We start from the raw sequence: 17,743 nt of genomic DNA, 5'->3' as shown, positions 1-17,743 counted from the left end.
CTCTGTGTCTCCATTCCATGGCTAATTAAAGATGTAGTTTCACAAAACATCCAGTGAGTGACACAGAGTGATTTACTTTTAGGCTTACCTCTATCCCACTGCCAGGGATGCTTTCCTATCTGCATCTCATCTAGTGACTGGGTGGCTGTAAAATGAGTTGATTCACCTTCCTAATTCAGAGAGCAGGGGTAATCAGAAAGTATTCTTTTTCCATTAGATATGTTAACATAACCTGATATTTTTGTCATTGGGAGAACAACTTGGTCTGACACAAAGGAGGAAGGATATATCTGGTTATGTGACTGGATATTCATATTTGTGGAACTGGTAGTATCTAGTGAACTGATGGATTAATGAACTTCTTTAGAGCAGCACAGAAAAAGGCTTGGGTCGGAACAACTTACTCTGGCAAACCAGAGCCTGCGTGTATGCCAGTTGTCTGGTGACTACTCCTGTTACAGACAAGCTGTTTTAGCAAGCTGTAGATTCAGGAAAACCCAGCAGTCATTTTTTCTGCTTTTTGGTAACATTTGGAAAACTTCCCTTAAACTTTCATGTGACACTGCTTGTCATTTGTGCATTAAACTGTAAATGAGTCATCAAATGCATCTTGTGTATATCAAATTTAAACCTACAATATGGTCTAAATAATGTGAATTGGCTGAAGTTTTAAAAACAAAGAAAGCATCCTCTTTCAAACTGAATAAAGCTATGACTTGAAGAATTGCTGTTTAGCTTCCTATAGGATACTTCAAGTCTGGTCTTGTTTTGTTATTCTACCTGTCTTAGAGTTGAGTTAATCTTTATTCAGAAGAGGAAAGATGCCCACAGTTTAAGCCTTAAACATCAAGGTTTTTTGTTAGAATGCTCTTACAGATGAGTCTGATTTTTCTGTGTATATAAACTTAAAATCAGAGCTGAACAGCAAATTAGATAATCCCCTAGAGCTGTTGTGGACCTTGATAGTTTTCGCTAGGTGTCCTAGGTGCCTTCAGAATTTCTTTGCTGACTGTGAAAATAATGTTTCAAATATATATAAAACTTTATGCTGAAAATTTATTGGCAGAAGAAAAGTTTGCTTTGCTTACAGAGAGTGCAACATGAAGATAACACTGATGTAAAATTATATGATTACTTTACTTGCTTTATTATTAGTTTTAGACAACAACTTTCAGAAGTTTATGGGCAAAGGAATCAAAGTATTTTGGCAATGTTGTTTTCATTTTCAGATTGAAATCAATTGTTCTTGTTTTGGTCAATTAGATTCCTCTGAAAACTTTGCCCTTGGGATTCTCAGGCCATGGAGGTGATGCATGTCAGCTTCCCTTTCTGGAAAACCTTGGCCTCTGTATTGAAGTAGTCCTTGATTGTGCATCATTGCACAAGGGAAAACACAGCATGAGATAAATGGTGTACTAAGTTTTGTTTGGGAAGAGGAAGATGCTGATCTGGGGAGTTGGTTTTAGTTAAGCACATTCCCACTTTTAAGACAGATATTTTACAATTTTTTTCTAGCTTTCATGCCCAGGCATCCCACCAGATGTGGATGTTGTAGGGGCTTGGTGGGACCAGAAACATACACCCAGGCCTGACAGTCATGGGCAGAGTCCCCAGTGCCATTCAGGAGTGTCATCCAGCTGGAGAAAGTGTCACTGGGGTGTCTAACCAGTGTTAGACATCTCTGCTCAGACAAGTGAGCCTTGGTCCTGTGTGTTAACCCTGAGGCAGGTTGGGCTGTAGTAAAAGGTTCACTGATACCCTACTGACACAGAAGGTTCTCCACAACTGCACATTGTGTTAGCCAAAGTTGTCTTTTCTATGCCACATGGAGTTTTCATGTGACAATTTAATTGCTCATTTATTTTAACAAACTAACAATGTAGCTGCATTAGCTTCTCCTCAGATTGTGTTGCTGAGTTTGGTAGACATGGTTGTATCTTGGTACCTTGATTCAGACATTCATTTTTCAGTACCACTATCTATTTTTTTAGTTTATTTTGAGATGTCACTATAAGGAATAGATAAAAATATTTTTTCCAGCAAGTGACGATCATATGGATAAGAGCTTGTCACTGGCAGCTTTGAGTGTAGCTTCTCTTTGCCTGTTTTGACATTGAGTGCTGCGTGTATGGCTCTGACAGAGATCCACATGCAGTTCTGGCTGGAGACAGCACCTGCTGCACTTGCAGAGTGCTCCAGCATTGGAAGCCCTACAAGCAAAAGGTGTATTGAAATATGTGACAGCTTCCAAGGCTTTTTTCTTTAAAACACCTCAAAGTATTGAAGTAATTTGGGCTAATGGAAAAAAGCCCCAAACATTTGGCTCCTGTTCTATCTGCTTCATGTCAGCATCAAAATATACATATATAGAGGGGAAAAAATGCAGGACTGATAGAAGGCTGAGGTTAATGAGAAATAGTTTAGGACAAATGATTTCTGTGATTATGGAATTAGTAGAGCTTAAAAAAAGTAATTTAAAAGGGATGAGGCTAGTTACAAAACCAGGCTGCCAGGGTTACGAGTCACTGATATGATACAGGGTAGAAATTCTTCTCTGTCTGTGCTATGGAGTGAACACTCTTCCTCCCATGATATGACAGAAGAAAATTATTTGGTAACTCTGTAATAATTTGTAATAGGCAGGTATGTGTTTTAGTGTTTTCTTGCTTTTAGTCAATATGCTTTTATATGATAGGTGTGTGGATGTGTGCAGATTTCAGTTGTTAAAAAACTGTGTGCAACAGATGTTATTGTAGACCTCACCTCTTGTCATCAATACGCATGTTTTCTGTAGCTTTCAGAATCTGAGTGTTGGTTTGGATATTGTATTAGAGCACACTAGAAGTCTTGCAAGTATTCTAAATAGTCTTTTAAGTGTGTGTACCACAAGTCTTTCCAAGACGGTCACTAGGAAATCTAATTTGGGGTCTAGGAGGGTAACAGAGAAAATGAAAAGTGTTCTCATCAGAAGTTTTACACTTTTTACTAATTCTCCTAGTGTAAAAAAATGCTTGTTGATTTTTTGCTCAGGAAACGTGCTACTTTATTTTCTTTAATTTAAAAATAAAATCAGAACTATCAACAGACCATATATAAAAGTGATGGTAAAAGGAATCGTTCATACATGATATGAAAAAGAAATAGGTATTTCTAAAGGAATATAATTTATCTTGCAACTGAGAGTGGTAGATGAAACATAGTCAGCAGACAGAACCAAAGTACTATTAAGCCAGTGTCTCACCCAGGGCTACAGCTGTCAACCTGACACATCTGAGCTTTCTCATATTCCTAATAATTGGAAAGAGATTTTTAAAAGGAAGTTTCTTGACAAAGAAGTACAAACATTTCTCATCTTTTTCACAACTAAGGAGAAGGAAGTCAGAAGCAGTAGCATGATTTCAGTCTTTTCACCATATGACATCATAAAGCTGATGAAGCACAAAAATCACAAAATGAAGAGCATCAGATCTGCACAACAACAAAACAAAAGAACAAATTTTAATTACACATCTCTTTTACAGACTCTCTCACTAATGATTTCAATTCCTTGGAATTTGTATCCACTCATATCCAAGCTTAGGCATGTATCTGAAAAGGAGTGGAAAAAAGAGTGAAGATTTATACAAGTTACAAATTCACTTGCTCAGCAGTGCAGAATAGCTGGTATTGCATTTGCCACTTCTGTTTCATACAGTTTAAGTATATTTAAAATTTATATTCTGGATAAAAGAATTTTGATAGTCTGCACTGTGCAATAGAAAATGAAGGAGCTGAACTGTGTGGTCCTCCCTCTGCCTTTAAAAGCATGGCCTGAACTACAACCTGATGGAAAGCAATAGACAAGAATGTCCATTTTTTTTCCAAGAGTCCTGTATTTTTTTCATTAAATTATTTCTCAGATTTGCAGAAAGAAACATAGTGCTGCTAATATGTAGTCTAACACATCACTTTTTCATTGTCAGGAGTTCAAAGTGGGTTTATCCACTTGAAACCATGGAGATTGTTTAGAGTAATCACAGTACAGTGATTCCACTGGAATTTAATAGCTGGAACAAGAAATTCCTGACTGTTTTAAAATGGATTACAATATGTTTATGGTTGCATCCAGCTTGCTGATAGCATGAGCAGTACCCTCTTGTCTCAGGCTCTGCAAAAGAGGCCTTATGACTGCCCCCGGGCACTGAATTTGCACCAAGTGTCCCAATCATGTCTTGTCAAGGGAAGATGAAATTAGACCATAGATGAAATACTGTTGGCCATTTTTGCTGTGCATGTGCACTTCGTGTCACATCTGTGTGTGGCTTGGTTTTCTATTCCTGGTAAGTTTTGAAATACACAGAGATACCACTCTTGCAGCCAAACAAGCACAGGAGTAGTTGTGTAGTATAAAACAATGCCAAAAAAAAAAAAAATATACTGCTCTGTGTTTTATTATTACAGTGTTATTATTATGTAATACAATATTGTGTGGTATGATCATAGAAAACAGGGAATTCATTACTGCAAAGGACTATAGCTAAAGCTGAATAGGATGTTGAGGTACATAGATATTTTTTTCCTGACAGTGTTCCTAGTGTAGCCCTAAATACACAGAAGATGGGCTTAGAGTATCCTTTGAGTACCCCAGGGCAGCTAAAATCTACAAGCTTTGATCATTATGGCTGGCAACAATTGTAATATCAGAGTATATGCTTGTGTTTACAGGTACTGTCTGCAGTTTCATTACAAGAGGAAGTAGGACATTTCCTCACTTAAATCCAGTTAATGGTAGTGGGTTCTTATTTTCCTTTTTCCTTTTCTTTTTTTTTTCTTCCTTTTGTTTGTGATCTGTAATGTTCAACACAGCTTTTGCTGAGAATGATGCTTTGTAAGATGTGTTAGCCATGACTCATTATTCTCTCTTGACTGAGGTGCAAGTGTACGCCACCTCCTTCAAAGGCTTCTGAAACCAGAATATTTTTGCAAAAGTTTCCTCACTTTTTCTTTGGCACTTTGTCTAGTGCACAATTACTCAAGCTCTCACAGTGTCAAGAAAGACACAGCAGTGCTATGTTTTAGAAGGTGGGAAAAGTAGGTACATACTTTCCTATTGAGGGGGAAAAATTTTTTAAATAATTTTCTGGTGTTTTATTTACCCCAAAACATGCAAGGAGAAAGGTACTTCTAAAATCCCTGTGGCTATCTGTCATTATATTGTCCCCCTCACTAACCACAGACAAAGAATTTTCTTTTACCCTTCTGGAAAGCAGATTGTGGCATACCTGCTATACATGACAAGCCAGCCAAGTGAAAGGTGATGCCTTCTTTCCATGCCCCTGTGTTTCTTCTGCTACACAGAGCTGCAGTGCTGGAAGGGGTGTCACAAAAGTTGCTTGTCTCTTGTGCACAGAGAACCTCAGACAGGCCTCAGAGGAGCTGTTTTTCTTGTTCTGCAAAGTGTCCAGTCAGGAGATCCCAAAATCCATGGCAAGACTGTCCCACAGATCAGGGAGAAAGCTTTCACTAACATAGTGTTTAACTATGTTACTTAAGGACTTCTCTAGCTCCAGTTAAGGACTCATCCAGTGGGACTCTAGTGGGTTGGCTGTGGCTCACCTCCTCCCAGCAGAATGGGAAGGAAAACTGGAGGAGCAGAAGCAAGAAAACCCATGGCTCAAAATAATGACAGGGAGATCACTCATCATATAATTTTTTATGTCAGGCAGACTCAGCCTAGGGAATTCAATTTAATTTATACCCAGTTAATATAAATATTTAATTCCAAATCAAGTATTGGGAAACAAAAAAGACAAATATTAAAATACTTAGGGGAAAGACTGTTTCCCCTCTTCCAGGCTTGCTTCACTCCAAACATGTGTCCTCCTCACTACCTCACCACAGCATCATTCTTACACCTTGTCATAGCTGCAGGTGCAGTCAGTCCTTTCAGAGCAGCTGTGAGCAGTGCAGGGGACTGGGGTCAGAATGTCACAGTTTTTCTCCGCTGCTTCTTTCTTCTTGCACTTTTCCTGTTCTCTAGTGTCCAAGTCCCTCTGGGCATGTACCTGCTTCTCATGAAGCAGCTCCTCATCCTCATACCATGCTGTTCCCTCATTCCCATCTCCTGCACTGTGGAGCTGGCTAGATCTGGGTGTGCCCATCATGGCGCAATCCCAAATTTTTCTCACAGCAACCATGTCACAATCTATGGATACCTATTGGTTGATTGCTGTCCTCCATTTCAGTTACATTCTATACATGGGTGATTGGTTTGTTCTTCAACAAGCTGGTTTTTTTTCCAGATTAGCTAAATGTGCTTCCTTCAGCCTTTCCTCATAGGTCGTCTTTCACTTTCTTTTGTATTCTTTCCATTTCATCTCTGTCTTTTATAATGTCATGCCTGAAACTGGATGTAGAAGCAGGGCAAAGACTTGTCTGCCTTTAGAAAATTACATCATTGCGTCTCTTGCCTTACCCCAGACAGTTATTGCACAACAGACACATATTTTGTTTTGCTTTTGTCTGATCACAATTAATTGTCTCTACACAGCATTTTAAATGCACATTAATTTCTCCTTCTGAAGTACGTACTAAGCACATTCTTAGTTTTGCCATGTTGATTTTGGACAGTCTCCTCAGTTTGTCTAATTTGTCCTCTTGAATTCCTGCCATCCCCTTAAGCTTGGAGGCCTTCTCCTCCCTCATTCCCTCTTCACACAGGACCTTGAGGAGCTCCTGCAGCAGCTGGCTCTTCTGTGCCTTCCCCTGCTGCTGTGCACACCTATGCTCATCTGCTACCATTTCCTAAGCACAGTGCACTCTCATGTTGGTATTTTGGACCTCCTGCTTTCCCACACCAAGTCTTTGAGCTGCCTGTTATACCCCATATTTTGGTTAGGCTATGAAGATTTCTAAAACCCCCTACTTATATTTTTCTTTGCTTGTCAAATTTGTGTACAGGTGGTAATAAATGTGTTTGGAAGATTTAGCAGCCCTCTCCCTCACCATTTTAGAAATGATAGCTGTGTTTGGGCATGGCTCAGACAGACTCCCAGGTGCCTTTAGAAACCATGGAGCAAGTGAAGAGCATGGCTCATCTGCATTTTACTGAGCTCCATTTATGGTCATAGAGAAAGTAATCTAATAAAGAATTTTAATGTGTGTGTTTCAGCCATGGGAACAAAGAAGTATTTTCTTGTCGAGGAATCAAACTGGCAGTAGATTGGTTTTTGGAGAGAGGCCACAAGGATGTTACTGTGTTTGTGCCAGCATGGAGGAAAGAACAGTCAAGACCAGATGCACTTATAACAGGTAAGCTCCCTCTTTGCTTGTTTGTTCAGTGCTTTTCCCAGCAGGAGTGCTACTGCTCAAATGAACAAACTTTCAGCAATGAAAGGCTGTAACAGAAAGTATCTTCAGTGCAGTAATTTCATTGTAATCTATAGGCAGGAAAAAGACAAAGCAATGCCCTCTCCAAGTCCTCCTGTTCTGTTCTGATCATCTGCTTAAGTTTCCATACCATTGTTACTTACTTCCTGAAGGACGTAATGGCCTTTTTTAAAATCTGCTATGTCCATGCAGTATTTAGTAGCAAAGAGGTTTGAAGTTGCTCATTTTTTGGGTATTATTTCTTGTGGTGAACAGATTCTGCCAGGCTGGCCTGTCCCTGCCCATGCTTTGGGATATGGTAATTATCCAGACAGAAAGGGAATGAATGGCTCTCCTCTTTGTCGTTACTATTAGCAAATAGACAACTTTTGAAAATTTAAATTTTGAATGTAATGATATAGGAAAAAATGTGGTGTAAAGGTATTTATTCCTTCATCAAACTAACAGGTTCTTTGTGAAGGCTGGAGAGACATCCTCTAACTGCCCTAAAGTTGGAATAGAAAGTAGTTGGGTGTTAAAAAAACCCTAGAAGTTGGAAAGGAGGAAGGGTTGTTGGTTTTTTTGATGGGGAGGGGGGTAGCACAGCTACCATTAAATGAGGGGAAGCTTTTGAGACCAATAGCTGTAGCTTCTAAAAGAATACAGAAGCATGTTTTGATTGCCATGTGCATCTTCAAATCTCTGGAAAGATCCTCTGAACGCTTCATTCAATTTGCTTGATTGCTACTAGAATATAGCATGTTAACACAAGCAAACATTTGTAAAACTGCTGTTACCCTGTTGGCAGTGTGGAGCCTTCTTCTTGAAGCCATTCTCTTTTGTTGTACTAGTGTTTGGGGTGTGAGAAGAGCATTAGCTAAATAATAAAAATTTGGCCACTTAGAATTAAATTGTGATGTCTGCTTGAAGTGTGCATAGGGCTAAAACCCCCAAAAGGTTCTTCAAGAAAGCAGCAAGGCTGGAATTGACCTAGCAATGGTCAATTCTCTAGCAATGAGAAATCAGTTTTCCATGTGTCATCATGGACCCTGAAAATGGGAGGAAGATCAGAGCAGGTTATTGTATCTTTTGTAAAAATACTGCATCTTCTGTTTTCCTCTAAGGATGCAGGAAGCCCGTGTGCTACCAGGCATGTAAAATACCTGGTGCTGACACTTGTTTCCAGAGATATGCACCTGAAGTACATGACCAGCTGGAGTTTTGAAAAACTTCTAGATGACTAACATGGGGATGGTTCTAGACTGTCAGCATTCGTGAGAAGCCTCTTGGACAAAAGAACAGCCACATCTTTCTTACCAGTACCTGCCAGTCATCACATGGCAGATTTTTTTTATTCTTTCCTAGCAGGGAAAAAAAAATCACCCTCATCTCACTCTTACTCAACATCTAGCACATTGTGGGGGGTTGAATACAAAAAGGTTGTATTTCATTTAAAATCTTGTGCTTTTTCTACTAAGCAAATAAATGCTTGTATCAAATATATTGCTTATATGTTATATTACTGCTGTATTTCTCCCTGTTGGAATATGTTTTTTTTTTTTTTACCCAGATGGAACATGTTCCCTATCAAGTTTCTTATGCTACAAAACAGTTGAGTTATTTGAGATCTTAACCATTGCTAATAGCCATGACTCATTTTCACTATGCAAGCATCTTCTGCTGTTTTAGATGTTGCCTAGTTTTTTTGTGTATTTTTCTTTCATAGCTTGTCTGCTCCAAGGAGAGTGATAGGTAGGAGAATCAACATAAAGGGTAGGTGCTGCAGTACTAAGGTACAACTTCCTTTGTAGCTTGAGGTCTGTCTTTCAAAGCTCCTTGGGATCTTCAGGTTTTACACAGGAAAAGGGAAAATAAAATGCTTTTGGGATATGTGAGTGACAGATTCTGTAGAACAAGAAGGAACTACATAAAATGCTAAGTATGCCTATTTAGAAGAATTGAAGGGAAATCTGTCTGGCTTTCATAAGAACTTATACATAAATGGGTAAACCATTCAAGGAAAGATACACTCTAAAATATTACCAGTGTTAACAAAAAAAACCAAACCAAATCACCACCATTTTTGCTGTTGCTTGCAAAATTACGTCAGATGCCTTTCTGGGGAATACTTGTTAATATCTGTGGAGAACCTGAGTGCTTGTACAGAATATGGATTTTCTAGTCCTTGTGAGTACCCCTTCTGTTGACGGACAGAGACTTTCATGAGACAGTCCCATTAATATGAGTTACTGGAATTCTTTCAGAAGATATTTCTTGCTGGGTTCTATGAAGAGATGGAAAAGATCTGTCTTTACCAAGGACAAGTTATGAGAAAACCATGGCTATACTAGGGTATAGTCTTCATATTTAGTGGTGATAAAAATGGCCCCTTCGCCAGAGGGATGATAAAATGGTTTTTCTTTTGAGCCGCAGGAACATGAACAAGGTCCCCTGTGTCAGTCATAGAGAAATAGTGTGGAGCAGGAGGTTTATATTTGTTTTTAGGGTTTTTTGAAAGTATTGCCAGCTGACTGCTGACTATAAGTTCAGATATCATATGTGGACTATAACATATAAGACATTTTTAGTCCTAAATGCTTGGATTTTCTTCCTCAAGCCTAATTATCTTTAGAGGTTAAACAAACTTTTTTCTTTTCTTTCTTGTTTGACTTTTGATTCTTATTCCTTGTAGATCAAGAAATCTTACGAAAATTGGAAAAGGAGAAGATTCTCGTGTTCACACCATCCCGGCGCGTGCAAGGGAGAAGGGTGGTGTGCTATGATGACCGATTCATAGTGAAGTTGGCCTTCGAGTCAGATGGTATCATTGTCTCTAATGATAACTACAGGGATCTAGCTAATGAAAAGCCAGAATGGAAGAAGTTCATAGATGAACGCTTGTTGATGTATTCGTTTGTTAATGACAAGTAAGTCATTCTGTCTTTACGTGTGCCACTAAAATAATTGAGGAAAGGACAATTGGAAGATTTGTACAAGTTTTTCATCTTACATCCAAATCATTAGGTATATGTAGGAAAACAAGAGGAATAGTCAATCATAAATTTGGTCTTCTGATTAGAAGTACTTGAAACTGTTTTTGAAGCAATTTTTAGGTCTTTTTATCCTATTTTTTTCTCTTTGGTGTTTGCCAATGTATATTTTATGTATGTTATGGTATAATATTCCAGTTCCATTGATATACTGAGCAAACATTTTGGAGTGCCTGTGGTTAGACTACTAAGTCCTATAGTCATAGAAAAACCCAGACTGAAATGAACTTCAGGGAGTTCGTAGTTCAACTGTCTGATTAGATCCATCTATTGTGACTGTACCCCAGCCTACAGATCAACTGCAGTTACTGCTGGTGGTTTCTTGTAGTGGGAGGAACTCAGTGCTCCCCTAAGCAGGCACTTGTGTTGAGGTGCCTGAATGCTGATGCAAGAATCTAAGGCCATCACCACAGTTTTGCAAAGCTAGTAGTGGTCTTTTAAGAAATGGCTGCCTGTATTGCAGCCCTTACTTTTGATTTTGGGATGGGTTATTTGCAGCCCCACTTTGCCACAAAGCATCAGCTGAGCTGGACCAAAGGTGTCTGAAGCAGTCTAGAGGTGTCCACACAGTCTGTTCCTGTGACCTACCTCTAAGGCAGCAGAAAGATGGCCTTTCAAAACTGCTCTTGAGGTTCCCGGAATTAAAAACTACAGGATGGCAGTTATGGTGTAGCATAGTCATATATGTTCTTGGTCATTGCATGAGAAGTATGAAAGGGCTTGTTTGCTTCCATAATACTTTGTTCTTTCTTTGTAGATTTATGCCTCCTGATGATCCTCTTGGCCGCCATGGTCCAAGTCTGGACAATTTCCTTAGGAAGAAGCCTATTGTGCCAGAGCATAAGAAGCAACCATGTCCATATGGTAATTTGATTTAACCCATGAATCTTTATGTACTGGGACTGGGGACCAAGATCCTGCTTTATTTTAACATTGACAAAACTGTTTAAAACTCTTTAACATTGGTTTTAACGTTGTTGTTGTAGCCTGACATGGGTTGAAATGCTGAGTTGATGGTGGAAACTGAAGCAATGTTTTTATGTGCTACTTAAAAAACATTCCTGTGAAACATTTCTGCCTACTAGTTGAACTAAAGGAGCAGCTTAATTAAACATTCACTGGAATAAATCCAAATCAACACTTGCAGGTTCAGAAGCCTGTCATGAGATACTGAGGTTTTCTTTCAGAGAATTAATTGAGCTATCTGAAGTTTAGCTACTGAGCATTCTTACAAGCATCTTGGCTGAGCTGAAACCTGCTGGCCATATGGCTGTGGGACTTCTCTATTAAGTTTTCTGTCTGTATATTGCCTTGGCCCAACACAGCAGGTGTGTACAGCCTCCCTGGCAGTGCCACATCCAGCTCAAAATGTGGCTGGTAGTGTTGGTCTGCATTCCCAGAGCACCAGCTGCAGGACACTACCAGCACCTCTTTTTTCCCCACAAAACAGGAGATGTTCTTAAAGCACACCCTGTGTTGCACAAAACCAATCTTGTTTGCAAGATCTTTCAAAACAACAGTAGAACTTCATATGAGGAGCTTTTCTGTTATTTGATGTCAAACATATTTGTTTGAAGTTTTTTTAAATCTGATTCTGTTTGCATTAATAGGGAAGAAATGTACCTATGGACACAAATGCAAATACTACCATCCAGAAAGAGGAAATCAGCCTCAGCGATCTGTAGCTGATGAACTTCGTGCCATGTCTAGAAGCACAGCTGCCAAAACTACAAGTGAAGGAGGACTGGTAAAAAGCAATAGCGTTCCCTGTAGCACTAAAAGTGATGGCACTTCAGAGCTGAAGCGTGCTGCTCCAAAGAGGCAATCGGATCCTAGTATAAGGACTCAAGTCTACCAAGACTTGGAGGAAAAGCTTCCCACCAAAAACAAATTGGAAACCAGGTCTGTACCTTCTTTAGTTAGTATACCAAGTTCCTCTGCTGGAAAACCCCAAAGTACTGCACCTTTAACTAACGGCCTTCCATCCGGAGTTCACTTCCCACCTCAGGATCAAAGACCACAGGGACAGTATCCTACAGTGATGATGGCAACCAAAAATCATGGAACACCAATGCCTTATGACCAGTATCCAAAATGTGAATCTCCGGTGGATGTAGGCTATTACTCTATGCTGAGTGCATATTCAAACCTCAGCATGTCTGGACCACGTAGTCCTGAGAGGCGCTTCTCCTTGGACACAGATTATCGGATTAGCTCTGTAGCCTCCGACTGCAGCAGCGAGGGGAGCATCAGCTGTGGCAGCAGCGATTCCTACGTGGGTTACAGCGACCGCTCTTACATGAGTTCACCTGACCCACAGCTGGAGGAGAACTTGAAGTGCCAGCACATGCACCCCCACGGCCGCCTTAACGCTCAGCCCTTCCTGCAGAGCTACCACGAGCCCCTCGCTCGAGTGCAGAGCTATAGTCACGAAGAACCAAAGCATCACCACAAATCTCCCATTCCGTATATGGCTGTGCATCTGCAGCATCCAGCAGTCGGTGCTCGTTCCAGCTGTCCGAACGACTACTCTGCACCTCAGAGCTCATCTCATTCGAAGACCCTGCATCTGGGGAGAGCCCTGGTGTCCACAAGAATAGACAGCATTTCAGACTCGCGTTTGTATGAAAACTCTCCGTTAAGACACAGGAAGCCTTACTCTGGCCAGGAAGGGCTGGGAGGTTGGGATAGGCAGAGTTACGGGATGGATGCCTACGGCTACCGCCAGACGTACTCCTTGCCCAGCAACCCCACGCAGCCATGCTACGAGCAGTTTGCCTTCCAAAGCCTTCCCGAGCAGCAGGACCAGCCCTGGCGCGTACCTTACTGTGGAATCCCGCAAGACCCCCCAAGGCTCCAAGACACCCGGGAGAAGGTTTACGTTAACCTCTGCAACATCTTCCCCCCCGATCTCGTGAGGATGGTGATGAAGAAGAACCCTCACGTGACGGACGCTCAGCAGCTCGCTGCTGCCATCTTAGTGGAGAAATCTCAGCTAGGTTATTGAGAGATGACGCATCTTTGTGGTGTCTCGTAGTTTTCAGCTCAGCTCTACCGCTGAGGGAGGTTTGCTACAATAGCATTTGGGATCTCCTTCTCAGCAAGGAGGTTATATAGTAATCCGTTTATGTGAAATAGTGTATCATGGAGTCTGTATGTATAGCCCCATGCATTGAAAGTACCAGATAAGTTTTGTGTTCTAGTTTGAAAATTTTTAAATGGCTATTTTCACATCTGGAGGATGTTCCAGTTTAAATTAATATATATATATATATATTAAAAAAAAAAAAATCTGTGGTCTCTGGTTATAATCTTTGGTGCATCAGGGGTTTATATGCAGCACTTTCTTATCACTGTTACATTTTGTTGGGATTTTTGGTTTCGTTTTTTAACTTGCTGGATGCTTATCCTTGAGCTGTGAGATATTAAACTACAGAATGAGGATTTTGCTGTTTCTGGCAGGCAATTTTCAAGCCAATTTTCAAGCCAAGTTTCTGAACTTTTTAAACCACCATGAGTATGTCTGATGTATGTTTGTTTTTGTGAGCTTTTTCGTGCTGTAATCACCTGTTTGTAGAAAACAAAGATTTCCTACAGCACTGACTTCATTTTTTGAAACAAATAATTAAGTTACCAGTTAACAGTGAAATGGGTAACAATATATTGGTAATTTATAGTATGGCACTTTTTGTTGCTTTCTTTCTTTTGCTTAAATAGTTACATGTTTTTGTTAGTGCAGTCAATTAGTAAGATCAGATGCAAACAGAAGAGGAAAAAATTTTTTATTTTTTACTAATTTATGGATATGTTAAAAGCCTTATTGCCTGATTTTCAGAGGTACTGAGAATTTGCAGCCCCTTTGGAAGCTAAGAGAAACTGCAAATGCTCAGAACCACTCCAAACCAGGCCACCCTGTTTCAGTGCCCGTGTGTTTTTACCCAGCTGTGTGTATCTCTGGTCAGTAGACGGGGACCTGAAATCGTAGGGCCCTGTTTAGTTGTTTTATATGTTTTTCCTTTGTATTGCTGCACAACTGTACTGGATAAAATATGCTTTTTATAAAGTATTTACCTGTTTTTAAATGAATTTAATTATCTCAATGCAAGTTTTGTATTTAAAATACTGTTTGATTTTTCTTGCTATTTATCAAGGCTGGCCTGAAAAGGTTTTGTGTGTTCAGGATATGCAACATTTATTATCTGCACTATGGTAATGATATTGTAGCTCAAAATAATATCTTAAACTTTTTTTTTTTCTTTTTTGGCAGGGGAGGGTTGTGGGGAGAGAAGATACCATATGTGTTCCTGGAGTTAGTTTTTTTGCTTTTTGCATTGTGTAGGCCTGATTCTTGCCACAAATAGTGTAGGTTTAGAAACAGACAAGCCAAGTCTGTTTTAGCATTAGTAAGGGATATTTCTGGTTTAAAGTCATGGGTTTTACTAGCACCTCTTAAGCTTGTGTATATATATATATATATATATATATATATATATATATATATGAAAAATAGTTTTTGCAATTGATGTCAGATGTACTTCCATGACATGATCAGTTGCCGATAGTTTTAGGCTTCCATCTATTGTAATGATGTTCAGTGTTAAAAAAATGTCACTCGTTTACACTATTACAGCTGATAATTTTGGTACATTTGCTGGAGTTTTAAGTAAGGCCCTGAAGAACCAGAAAGTACCTTTTACTGTTGATACAAATTGTATCTTTTTAACTGAGAACTATTTTGATTTGTAGATTAGAAATACAAATGTAAAATTATAACTAGTCTTTTGGGCAACATTTTATCCCTTATTTAAAAATTAGAGATTTCAGACATAGAATAGATTTAGGCAAGTAAAAGTAGGTATTTATTTAGGTGTCTCTCTCAATTTCACATACTAAAACGAAGAAATAGACTATTGGCATCTTCTTACTTCTAAAATCTTTGTAGTGGAAACTCACTAAAATAAAGGTAAAATGCTGCCTGAAAATGATGTCCAAGCACCTTTGAATACGAAGACGTTTTCACTACTTGTGTGACACCATGTGTTGCAGCAAGTAGGGTTTGGGTATACAGTAAATGCTTCTAAAGAGCATTGTGCTATAGACTTATCCAATAATCTGAACCATGTTCAGCAAACCAATTCAGGACATGGTGCTCCTGCAGCTTCCACTGCCAGAGCACTGCAGGTTCTGCCATTGCCTGTTCCCGTGGCATGGCCAGAGGGGCTCTACACCATCTGTCCTGCATTGTCTGTTTAGGGAGAAGACCTCTTCACCTGTGGCAACAGTTTTTCCCTGGATTTGGTTGGTCGCCATCCGTAGAGCAGCCTTGAATGTAGAGATTGGTGCAGTGCTAACGCTGAGGTTTGGAGTGGGAAATGGGTCTCATCTTAGTTGTACGCTGAGATTTGGTTAAATTGAATTACACTGAAGTACTACACCATAGTGTAGATGCAGCTGTTTTAATAATGCAATTATTGTGTTTGTGGTTTTAATAGGTTTCTACATTTATTTTTATGTAGGTATTTACTTCTGCCAAAAGTTCAATTCCTTTAAGCATGAACTGAAATGTGTATGTTCCTTTAAGCATGAACTGAAATGTGTTATTTCCTGTGATGTGGGCACCAGGATGCTCCTGCCATGCACATGTAACAGTCTGGCCTAGAGCAGGGGCTCAGCAACTGAGATACCAGTGTGAGGAGCTGCACTGCCCAGGCCTGAGTTACCTGTGTCCATTGCCTCCACATACAGCCAGGGCAGTACTGAATCCCCAAAGGGTGGTGGTCGCTAGGGAATTCTTGTGATAGGTTCTGTGCTATGCACCCAAGCACTGAAAATGCTTTAAAAATACAAGAGCAGGAGTAATTTGGTGGATATTAATGTTGTGCAATGATGTGCTAGTTCCCCTTAGACTCACTTTTGTTCAGTAAAGGAAATTTATTGTGGACAAAATGTTTGCCTTGATACTTCCTTTTGTTTTGCTGTGGTAACAGATGGAGGAATTGTGTGTGAACATCTCCATGATGAGATCAGTCTGTATATTTAACAGCTCCTAAAGAGTACATCAATAACAAACATGGATGCAGTGCTATTACCTTTATCTATGTAATTGCATTGATGCAAATAACTGAGCTGTAACCTGCCATGATCCTTAAATAGCAGAGGTAATTCAGTGATACTGTCTTGGCCCCAGCTGAGTGCCAGAGATGCAATGAAGGATATAGTACCTTCAAATTAGAGCTGTCCCTCAACTAAGAAGAGGGCAAAACTTCCCTTTGTCTTCATTACTTGAGAGTTGTTTTGATACCTAGCAGAAACTCTGTATTTTTAGATAAAATTCCAAGCTGTTATAACTGCATCAGTAATAGTATATAGCTATACAGTATTTTTCATGCACATACATTACACATCTCCCCACAACTGTTTTCAATACATGTCACAAATACTTAAGAGTTTTTAAGTATGTCCTGTAGATAACTAACTTTGAGCTAAATATACCCAGCCTATGACAGTATTAATCACTTTGTTGTTTTTTTTTCAAATATGTGGGTTTCATATATATATATATGTACGTATATGTATATATATGTACGTATATGTATATGTATATATTTGTATATATACACACATATATTTGACAAGTGGGTTTAAGATACTGCTAATGGTCTGAGGTAAGATCATACCTTCCCAGGTGTCCCATTTTCTTTGGTATGTCTGAATTGTAGCTTGGTCCTCCATTGCAGAGTAGCTCTGGGGAGAGCCCAAAGCCTGATGTGTCGGTGTGATGCCCTGAAAAGAGAAGGCATACCAGGCTGGGGGGAAACCTCAAAGGAGACTCCTGCAGTCTCAGCGGGTGCGGACTGTAGCTGAGATGTCGATGAACTTCTGCTGTGAAAGTTGTAGCTGATGGTGGACACCTTCCCAAAAATATCAAAGCTGCCAGTGTAAACCAGAGTACCTCATGTGGAAGGGAACACTGAGGGTATTTGCCCCAGCAGGGTGAGCGCCGGAGGACTGAATGCCTTGGGTGAGAGATGCTGCACCATCTTGCCACAGTAAGAGACTACCAAAACATTCACCAGTTTTATCAGTTGATGGTTCAACCAAGGTATTTTCAATGTGTGAAGTTTGAAAAATGAGACAGAATGCTTTCCTGCTCTGTGGAGCATTTAGGAAAATACCCAACTGACTTTCCATTGCTACTGAAAATTTAAAATACTGTGCAATTAAAAAGACCATTAAAAAAAAAACCTTAGAAATTATTTATTTTTATTTACAGTGTGACTTGCTAATTTATTCCTTGCATTATAAGGCCATGGTGGAATGCTGTTTGTTGAACTTTTTTTATCATA

The 17,743-nt window shown here is 39.6% G+C and overlaps 1 protein-coding gene across 1 annotated transcript in view; it reads left to right on the top strand.

Moving 5' to 3' along the window:
* The window catches only part of ZC3H12C (zinc finger CCCH-type containing 12C), a 42,228-nt gene extending 24,578 nt beyond the window's left edge, over nucleotides 1-17,650 (top strand). Inside the window, exons 3-6 of the mRNA XM_021525700.2 lie at nucleotides 7,151-7,290; nucleotides 10,040-10,274; nucleotides 11,155-11,261; nucleotides 12,008-17,650. Coding sequence (XP_021381375.2) covers nucleotides 7,151-7,290; nucleotides 10,040-10,274; nucleotides 11,155-11,261; nucleotides 12,008-13,404 — 1,879 coding nt within the window. The 3' untranslated portion in view covers nucleotides 13,405-17,650. The remainder of the gene's footprint in view (nucleotides 1-7,150; nucleotides 7,291-10,039; nucleotides 10,275-11,154; nucleotides 11,262-12,007) is intronic.
* Nucleotides 17,651-17,743: the final 93 nt, after the last annotated feature.

The sequence above is a fragment of the Lonchura striata genome, chromosome 2 (genome assembly GCF_046129695.1).
Source record: "Lonchura striata isolate bLonStr1 chromosome 2, bLonStr1.mat, whole genome shotgun sequence".
Classification (NCBI taxonomy): Eukaryota; Metazoa; Chordata; class Aves; order Passeriformes; family Estrildidae; genus Lonchura; species Lonchura striata.
This window is presented reverse-complemented; position numbering and strand designations above follow the sequence as displayed.